A 10,022-nucleotide genomic window follows, 5' to 3' on the forward strand; every position below is an offset into this window, starting at 1 on the left:
AAGTATTTGTTCCATGTTTATGTCATTTAGTGTATTGAAAGTATCATAATACTCTGATTTCGAAGATATCTTAATTAGGAGCAAATTATAATTAGTAAGTACTGCATTTTCTATGTTTTGCTAACAACATTCATTTCATGCTGGTGAGGACCAATACAAAATTAGAGTGGAGTTTAATTACATTCATGTTTTCCTGTGCCTATAGAGTTTCTAATCTTAGTCATAGATGATATTCTAGCAGCTGGTAACTTAAGTTGCACCACCACTGTTTGCACCGTCCATGTCAATGCTAACAATAAAGGTGTGACAGAAGATTGGTTTGGCAGCAAAGAAGGTGAGGGGAGAAACAGCTTTTGAGGAGCAGTCTTATTAGATGTAAAATTCATTTAATTTATATAAGAATATTAAATTTTAAGAGGAGTAACAAAGCTGCTGTAGAGGAAATGGTAGAAATTGGAAATGCAGAATTTGTATGACAATAGTTGAGGCACATAGCACAGATACAGTTATGGAGTGTGGGAGAAAAGCAAACCACTTTGCCTGGCCATCACTTGCTCACAGAACCAGTGTCTGTTTTTAGCCAGAGACAGGCTACCCACAATGCCACTGGCACCTCCACGTGACCACACTCCGCTCGGGAACGAACAGTGAAACGAGACATTACCTCAGCACTTTCCCGACTGAACACTACCTAGATCTGCTAACTGGTTTTCCTACCTCACAATAGTATCGCCGCTCCTGAAACCCCAGGTACTCAATCCCCTCAAAGCCTATGCAGACTGACAAGAATGAATACTACCCTAGGGATCTATTGAAGCCAGGATGCTTGTCCTCCTTATCTGTTTCTGCAAATTAACTAAACTTCCTGTTGCAATTGTTAACTGATGGATACTGCCGGACAAGCAATTGTTTTCTATTAACTGTGTCAATGAAACTGCATTGTCTTATAATTAACATTACCACTGCTGTAACCCTATAAAACTGACTGTATCTACTATTCAGGGAGGAGAATCCTTGACTTAACTGTGCAAAGTGTTTTGTATCAGTCCAGTCAATTTCTCTTCCTATGATATCGTGAGAAATAAATCAGTGTCAATTTCACAAGATCCATTCATGGCCTCTATTTGTAACTGGATAATTCTCCAGCATGGAGACACTAATGAGCACAAAAGGGTTACACTGTTAGATGAGGAAGGATTAGAAGAAGCTTGAGTACCAGTTAAATACTTACTGGTTTGACTGAATGGATGTATTTATGTAAATTAGTGTTTGGTATTTTATTCAATTACGTTTCCAACCATTATAATTTGTCCTTTTCAATGACCAACACAGAGCTATCTGTTAAAAGTATTATTGCTCTGTGAATTCATTAATATAAAATGTATATATTTCATTGAGAGATGTAATATGGTTACTTGATAGGCATCTCCACAGACAGGATGTGAGTCTTCTTGTTGAATTTTGCAGTGACTGTTTCTTCACTAATAGTTTCAGGTAGATCAAGCTGTAGTCTGTACTTCTCGGTTACATCGATAACTAGGTCATCCTGTTTTGGAGGCAAACAAGTTGTCAAAATTTGAATTTGCTTTTCAAAAATATAGAAAACAATTTCAAAGATTAGTTTGTTTTATTCCATTAATATGGAAATATTGAAGGTAAGAGTTTTTGGTGGGGGGGGGAGATAAAAAGTGGTTGGTGGGTCTAACGATGTATACTATCACTCTACTTTGGTGCGGAGAAAGTGAGGATTGCAGATGCTGGGGATTAGAGTTGAGTGTGTGGTGCTAGAAAAGCACAGCAGGTCAGGGAGCATCCAAGGAGCAGGAGTATCTACGTTTGGGGCATAAGCCCTGCTTCAAGTCAGCCTTGTCACAATGACTAATCCAATGAAAGGATAAACAAAGCAATGTAGTTTGTAAATATTGAATAAGATAAACAGGAATATGCAAGAAAAACAGTTGTGTTCTACGTAGCAAATTCCAAATCAAAAATCACCTTTATCATGCCTCAAACATTTTACTGTTATTTACAAAACCCTGAATTGGAGCACCAAATATACACACCATTCAAAACCAAATTTATTCTCCCTTTTGTACTGTGCACTGTCTGAGGAGAGAGGTTATACAATTTCTCCCATGTTTCTGCCACTGGCACCTTAAGCCAGTGAAAGAGTGGGTTTTTTTTAATGCTTATCATAGTGAATGATGTTAATGCTGGAAAATGGAACATTTTCTATTTTCTGCAACTGGTATTGGCAGCAAGCAGAGTTTTAAAAAAAAAACACTGCAGTGGTGAAGTTCCCTCCACTCTGCTGCACCTCACATTTGAGTATGAGTCTGACGATTTCCTAATTTTCCTCAACAATCAACCAGGACATTGATTGAGATTGTTTATCCAGTTGCCTTTATAGTCTGCACATGGAAGCTTTTGGATCCAATATGTCTGTCAATCTAAGATCTTCCAACCTAATAGATACATAATAAGCAGGTGGTATCTTAGTGTGATTAATAATTAGGTTAGAATTATTTAGCCTCAATTCAAATGAGATACATACTACCAGTTTGATCTGAATTGAGCCCAGATCTTAGTGATAGTTCAGGGCTGTTTAATTTTCCAGCCCAGCTCTCTGCTTAGCATAGCCATATAGCTTCATGTTTGAAAGACCAATCTGTATGAAATCTGTACCCTACCACTCCTGAGGTTGGTTGATGTTGGATCACGTAGTCTACTGCAATTTCTGTGTCACAACTGCTTCTTTAACAAATCAACAAAAACTTTGATTATTTTTTAATCGCATCTTATTAAGGCAAAGGAATATTTCACATGTTGAAATACTTTGAGTACACTGACTGTTAGGAAGATATATCAACCATTGCTCCAACAATAATACAAATCACTGGCTAATCTGTCTGTAGGACAGTAAATGGAAATAATTTAGATAGGCCACTGGGAAAGCCGCCTTCCATGAGTTTTGTCTTGTATGTACAAATGAGAAAATGAATTTAGTCTATGGTATTCCAAATCAGTAATTTGTGATATTGTTAAACAGAGAATGCATAATCAATGTTCATAGGATTACAGCTAGCATATACCTTTGACACACTGAGATCACATTCTTTGACAGAGAATACTCCAGGCAGCTCTATCTTCAGTTGAATTATTTTTGCCTTTGCATTTCCATCTTTCACGAGCAATAATTCGTATTTTGGAGTCTCTACTTTACCACTCTGAAATTCTGTACTTGAAATCTCTTCGATGAGTCCTGGCTTTTTAGGGTGTTTGATACTACTCAGTAAACAAATTTGGGGATTATCATCTTCATTTTCCTTGTCTGCTGATTTCAGCATTGCCAGTTGCTGAAGCAATGAGGCACCACTTTCTCCAGGTGACATAAGCTTTGTAGTTTGCACAGGATCAGCCTTTCCAGTCAGTCGTAGCTTCATCTGTTTTTTACTTCCTTTTAGTTTGTCTTTCAGGAGGGTGTAAGAATGTGATAGGTGCATGCAATGCTGCTCTTCAATATATTTCATAGCTAAATGAATCAATTGGTCCTTTTCCACAGGATCTTCATTTCCTTCCTTAAGGACCTCTGGGTTGTATGCAACATCGGTAACTGAATAAATCTCTGCAGAAGAGAAAAGGAATCAAAAAAACTAAATAGTCAAAGTAACCTTCTCCTCTACAGCAAGATTGAAGAACAATTCTTGTGCTTTGGTCAGTGTACATCATCCCCAAACTTTAGGGATAGAGGGACCAAAGCCCAGGTTGTTGCAGATGCTGTTCTCTTAAGTACATGCCATGAAGTGAACCGCAGTAAATGAAAATGATGTCCTAAATTTGTTGTGCTCTCATTGTATCCTTCACAAACATTGAAAAGTACATGTTTGTCTGATAGCATATTTCAATAATTTTTCAAGCAAGACAATTCCATAAATAACAGCTTTGCTGGTGACTGAGGAACTGATGTTGTCCAAGTCACTGGGAGAATTATTTGCGTTCAATACTATTGCATGTCCTCGGTTAATGGAGATTCCCTTGCCTCGTCTCTGTCCGTTGATCTCTTCTGGAACAAATATGCTATGCAAAGCTCTTAATGTCTGTCAAATAGTTTTGTGATGTTAAATGAGACTTAGTAATATTCAGAAATGCAAACCTTTTCTCACTGCCTACCTGTGCCCTCGACAGTTTCCTCCAACCTCCCTCCACCAAGAGGCACTGGATCTGATTTTGACTTTGGAGCAGGGACCCTACTCCAGGTGCAAAGATTCACATACAGCAACTTCTCATTCGATTCCTGGAAGAGAAAAATTCAATGATTGCTCATTGACAGTAATGGAAAGGCTGTCTGCAGAATTAACAAATGTTCTAAAACAGTACAATTCAATTTATAAAATTATTTTGATCTCTAATACACACCTTTTATGTAAAAAATTGAGATACAAACTATTTGAGTCAATTATGTGAACAAATATAATTCAATTCATTTTGTTTAATGCACTCATCCCAAATTGGATTTTGGAGATGGTTTAAAGATTCTGAGCACAACCTAACATTTAAGTTTAAAATACGAAATGTGTGTTTTCTACAAGGAAGCAGGAAGATCTGCCTGTGTCCAAGCCAAAGCCAATACGTATCCCTCAACCATTAGAAATAGCTTATCCAGCCATTCGTTCATTTTGCTGTTTGTGGGATACTACTGTGTGTAGATGTGCTGCTGTGTTTGGCTTCATAGAGATGTACAGCATGGAAACAGACCCTTCGGTCCAACCCGTCCATGTCGACCAGATATCCCAACCCAATCTCGTCCCAAGTGCCAGCACCTGCCCCATATCCCTCCAAACCCTTCCTATTCATATACCCATCCAAATGCCTCTTAAATGTTGCAATTGTACTAGCCTCCACCACATCCTCTGGCAGTTCATTCCATTCACGTACCACCCTCTGCGTGAAAAAGTTGCCCCTTAGGTCTCTTTTATATCTTTCCCCTCTCACCCTAAACCTGAGCCCTCTAGTTCTGGACTCCCTGACCCCAGGGAAAAGACTTTGTCTATTTATCCTATCTATGCCCTCATAATTTTGTAAACCTCAATAAGGTTTATTGTAATTTTGTAAACCTCAATAACCTCAGCCTCCGATGCTCCAGGGAAAACAGCTCCAGCCTGTTCAGCCTCTCCCTGTAGCTCAGATCCTCCAACCCTGGCAACATCCTTGTAAATCTTTTCTGATCCCTTTCAAGTTTCACAACATCTTTCCAATAGGAAGGAGACCAGAATTGCACGCAATATTCCAACATTGGCCTAACCAATGTCCTGTATAGCCGCAACATGACCTCCCAACTCCTGTACTCAATACTCTGACCAATAAAGGAAAGCATACCAAACGCCTTCTTCACTATATTATCTACCTGTGACTCCACTTTCAAGGAACTATGAACCTGCACTCCAAGGTCTCTTTGTTCAACAACACTCCATTGGACCAACCATTAAGTGTATACCCTGCTAAGAATTGCTTTCCCAAAATACAGCATCTCATTTATCTGAATTAAACTCCATCTGCCACTTCTCAGCCCATTGGCCCATCTGGTCCAGATCCTGTTGTAATCTGAGGTAACCCTCTTCGCTGTCCACTACACCTCCAATTTTGGTGTCATCTGCAAACTTATTAACTGTACCTCTTATGCTCGCATCCAAATCATTTATGTAAATGACAAAAAGTAGAGGTCCAGCACCGATCCTTGTGGCACTCCACTGGTCACAGGCCTCCAGTCTGAAAAACAACCCTCCACCACCACCCTCTGTCTTCTACCTTTGAGCCAGTTCTATATCCAAGTGTATTCATAATAATGGCCACACTTTGGTTGCAAAGTAGAGAAAGTGACGATTGCAGATGCTGAGATCAGAGTCAAGAGTGTGGTGCTGGAAAAGCACAGAAGGTCAGGCAGCATCCGAGGAGCAGAAGAATCAACGTTTCTGGCATGATTCCTGATGAAGGACTTATGCCCGAAACGTCAATTCTCCTGCTCCTCTGATGCTGCCTGACCTGTTGTGCTTTTCCAGCACCACACTCTCGACTTTGGTTGCAAAGAACTTTACAGCATCCTGAGTGGATGGGTAAGTTATATAAAAGTGACATTTCTAAAGAAATGGTGTTGCATTCTTCAGTTTTTAAAGTGAATCAATATTGCAACTGTGTATATGCAGGTTCTGCAGATAGTAAATTTATCACTAATTTTCTAAACATTTAATTTAAATTTGCATCAAAATTCAGAAGGTTACAGTAGTAAAAAAAAGAGTCCTTGTGCCACGTGATAATAAAATGTCAGGTACTAAAACTAATAGATACTGTACCAATATTCTTGTCTGAAAGCAGATGTGAGCCTCTGGTAGACTGAACTGCTTCATCCCCTCTTCTAGATGATGCTGGATGAATTTCTGATATGCTTCGGGGCTGTTTTCAGACATATCATCCAGCAGACCCCACAGTTGATTTACCTGCTGCAACATCACCTTTTCACACTGTTTAGTTGTCATTGCTACTGTGAACTCACAGTTAAAGTCTTCCTTAAATTTGTGTGCTGGAGGGTTTTAGTGTTCTGCGACCTAGTTAAAATGAAGACAGGAAAGTTTGCCACATTCCAGAAAGCTAGATGAATAAAGGATTCAACTGGACCTAGTATTTACATATTTTATAAGCAGTTAGTCATACAAATGTGCACTTCATAATGCAACATGGTTCCAAACTGTTCCTCTTTATAGGGGCATAAATGAATCCCTACCTAGCTAATGTTCAGTATTTGCATAATGTTCACCAAACTGGCCTTGACTTCAGAACTCAGGTCCTCCTAATATAAAGATATTTGCAGCAACTGTATACAGCCTTGGTGAAACGGCATCTAGGGTGTTGTCTACAGTTGTCATTTTACCGAAAGTAGAATATAGTTATTATAAAGTGAAAGCACCAGAAGCTCACCAGACCAATTCCCAGATTGTGTTATGAAGAGAATTTGAAGAAATTGAGTGTATATTCTCTAGAAAAATGAAGTTTCCAAAATTCTTAGAAAGCTAAACAGGGTAGATGTAGGTTGTTGCTCTGGACTGGGGAGTCTTGAACCAGCGGGAACAATCAATAAGAAGTTGGCCATTGAGCACTTGGATGAGGAACAAATCTCATAATTTAGAAGGTAGTTTGTCGTCAGCATTCTCTGCTCCCAAAGATTGCAGACACTCAGTTATTATATATACTGTATTCAAGACAGATGAATAAATTTAGAAATACAGGTAGTTCTATAAGGTGTTGGTTGTGTTCGTGTGCAACCCTGCATTATAGAAAAATCACACTTTAGAAACAGTGCTTAAAGTGTTGGTGATGTAATTGCATTACAGCTAAAACATGTTTTAAAAGTTTGTGCTTTAGAAACAGTGACTCCAATTTATCAATCATGTTGGAGCGAATTTACATTAATGAAACACGTGCTATAGCAGAATGTTCTGTAGTAAAAATATCAAGTGATGTGAGAATATGATCTACCAACTATGATCTACTTGACTGGTGGAGTAGACTCCAGGATCTGAATGACCTACAGTTAGCAAAGTGGAGTTGAGACAGAAGATTGGCTATAACCTTATTGAATGCTGAAGAGCTTCAAGGAGCTGTAGTCTACTTCTAATATATTTCTAACAAATAATTATTAGAAAACATTATTTTGTTTTGCCTTGCATTATTCTTCCACTCCTAAAAGCATAATTACATTATATGCAATAGCTGTGATATATTTTAACAAGACTGACAATAACATGCAATGTGTTTACATGCAATATTATTTCATTGTGCAAACCTTAAAAGCCTAATATATGGTACACTGCAATGGAGCATAAGAACAGGAGTTCTCATTTAGTCAATGAGAACAAGGCTGATCTGCAACCTAGTTCTATAGCCTCAGGTTAACAAAAATGCAGTCTAAGTTTTAAAATAAATGGGAACATCAGCTTCCAATTGCAGGCAAGATTTCCATACTTCTACCAGCCAGTGTGTGTTGAAGTGTTAGCCCCATTTACTCTTGAAAGGTTTGGAAATAAATTTTAAGTTTCTGCTCCCAAACTTCCACCAGCAGAAACACTTTTTATCTTCCTAAACTGGTGCCATTAATACCTTGAAGCTTTCAATTAAACTACATCTTAAACTTTGAAATTCCAGAGAATACAACTTGTAATCTCCCTTCATAATTTAATCAGGTGGAGTCTAGATATTATTCTGATAAACTTTAGCTATACTCTTTCCAAAACAAAATATCCTGCATAAAGTGTGTTGACCAGAACTAATCATAGTGTTCTAGGTGTATTTTAGTGAGCAAGAGTTTGTACAGCTAAAGAATAACGTCTAACCCTTTTTGATTATTATCAGTACTTGTTCTAAGCAATAAATTGAAATTATATCTGTTCTGAGAGCAAATGTTAAAATCATTTCAATATTATAAAGTGCATGTGAAAATTTGCTTAATGCAAATCCATCACACTCCAGGTATTATACTTTGTTACGAAGATTAATCGATTTTAAAAGCAAATACTATCATTTCATAGTGTGTTCTTGTACTGTTTTCTCCTCGTGCATTTATGTAGATTTTCTGTTATCATTGCAGTGGATCTCAGCGGAAATTGTGCCTTGATTAGTGTCAGTGGGGATTGCTGGAAGCTGGCCCGTTTGAAGTTGTTTGAATTAAATGTAGTTACTAACCGTTAACAGATATAGCTCGAGGAGAATGTTGCTTTCATTCGGTATTCTACATCATTGATAATGCAACCTGGATTAGCATAAGCTCTTTACAACATGGTTTTGTCTAAAATCCTTCTGTCCTAATTCACCTCATTTGTTTTTTGAGGTACTGAGTTAATTCCCATCCCCATTCCAAACAGACCTGAAGATGTTTCTCCTGAATGCCTGATTGGATTATTAAAGAGTGAGGGAGTGGGGGGGGGTAAAGGTAAGGAGACTGTGAAGGGTCAGTTCCTAGTGCACCCTGGTTACCCCTTGGTGACACACACCATCAGGGAGCGAGACCATGGGAATCCCACCAGCGCTCTGATTGGCTCCGTGACAAACAGTCACAATGAGGGGGGGGGGCAATTTATTTTGAGCCAATCACAGGACGGAGGATGGAGATGTGCGCCCCTGATAGGTTAACCTTTAGTCCAATGAGAAACGGCGAGGGAGTGGAAAGTAAACCTGAATAAACTCAAAATCCGAAGATTTAGTCAAATATAAATAAATTTCGGAGGGCTGTGGTGGTAGTGTCCTTGCCTCTGGGATAAAGGGCCTGGGTTCTGCAGAGATGGGACATGGGGGACCCTGAAGGGAATCAAACAATTGGTTGGGGCCGGAGGGCGGCCATTCGGCCCAGCTTCCCTGTACTGGTCCGATTACCTCGTGCCAACCTCCTGTACTGTCCCCGGATCCCTGCGCCGCATTTCTGTCCCAATAAAGGGTCAATGTCTCCATAAATACTGCCTCGGGAGAGGAACCCGCCTCCACCCCGTTTCCAGACTCTGACCACTCGCTGTGTGGAAACAGATGTCTTTGCCCAACACACCCCCCACCCCACCCCCTTCACTTTTACTTCGTTTACCCACGACTTCAGTTAAAACATAAACAAAACCGGTTCGTTGGAAAATGTACAAATAAATATCACCGGAGATCATCCTTTTATCAAGAGGCCGCCGCTCCGAGCTGAGGCGCCGCCGTTGCCCCGGCAACTCACCGCGACCTTCGACCCGGAAGGTGTCTCCGCGAAACGTTCCCCGGTGACTAGGAACAAAACTTCACCGCCGTCCAGACAGAACAAAATAAAATGTTAAACCCTCCCTGTGCAAGCCTTTACCTAAAAGGCGACCCCCGATTTATGAGCTGTAGCTCGATAATCATTCATCCTTTCGTTCCCCTCCCCTTAAGGTAAGTGCATTGACAGGCGTCAGCAATAAATGTAAGATGCTGTTGATGGAATTTTTTTTTGTAAATTCTTGTGGCCGGTG

At 39.5% G+C, this 10,022-nt stretch overlaps 2 protein-coding genes across 4 annotated transcripts in view; one reads left to right on the forward strand and one right to left on the reverse strand.

The window, feature by feature from the left end:
- Positions 1-14: 14 nt before the first annotated feature.
- pih1d2 (PIH1 domain containing 2) lies at positions 15-9,752 on the reverse strand. The gene is made up of 5 exons (XM_043676685.2): positions 9,683-9,752; positions 6,348-6,599; positions 4,171-4,294; positions 3,093-3,625; positions 15-1,546 (listed from the first exon to the last, which is right to left on the reverse strand). The coding sequence occupies exons 2-5, from the start codon at positions 6,528-6,530 to the stop codon at positions 1,412-1,414; spliced, it is 975 nt and encodes a 324-aa protein (XP_043532620.2). The 5' UTR covers positions 6,531-6,599; positions 9,683-9,752; the 3' UTR covers positions 15-1,411.
- Positions 9,753-9,800: 48 nt separating this feature from the next.
- The window catches only part of nkapd1 (NKAP domain containing 1), a 23,879-nt gene continuing 23,657 nt past the window's right edge, over positions 9,801-10,022 (forward strand). The window contains exon 1 of one of the 3 annotated variants that reach the window (XM_043676682.2): positions 9,801-9,942. In XM_043676682.2, coding sequence (XP_043532617.1) covers positions 9,842-9,942 — 101 coding nt within the window. In that variant the 5' untranslated portion in view covers positions 9,801-9,841. The remainder of the gene's footprint in view (positions 9,943-10,022) is intronic. The other 2 variants (XM_043676678.2, XM_043676679.2) reach the window with 2 other exon arrangements.

This window comes from Chiloscyllium plagiosum, unplaced genomic scaffold (assembly GCF_037043375.1).
Source record: "Chiloscyllium plagiosum isolate Xiang-an unplaced genomic scaffold, Cpla_swu_hap1 HiC_scaffold_29, whole genome shotgun sequence".
NCBI classification, from domain to species: domain Eukaryota; kingdom Metazoa; phylum Chordata; class Chondrichthyes; order Orectolobiformes; family Hemiscylliidae; genus Chiloscyllium; species Chiloscyllium plagiosum.

Excerpts from the sequence above, each read along its gene's own strand:
- pih1d2 (XM_043676685.2), bottom strand. The coding sequence starts at position 6,530 with ATGACAACTAAACAGTGTGAAAAGGTGATGTTGCAGCAGGTAAATCAA. Across the intron at positions 4,295-6,347 it reads GCTTTCAGACAAGAATATTG|GAATCGAATGAGAAGTTGCT; the intron begins GTACAGTATCTA and ends TTTCTCTTCCAG. Across the intron at positions 1,547-3,092 it reads GTGATCTCAGTGTGTCAAAG|GATGACCTAGTTATCGATGT; the intron begins GTATATGCTAGC and ends CCTCCAAAACAG.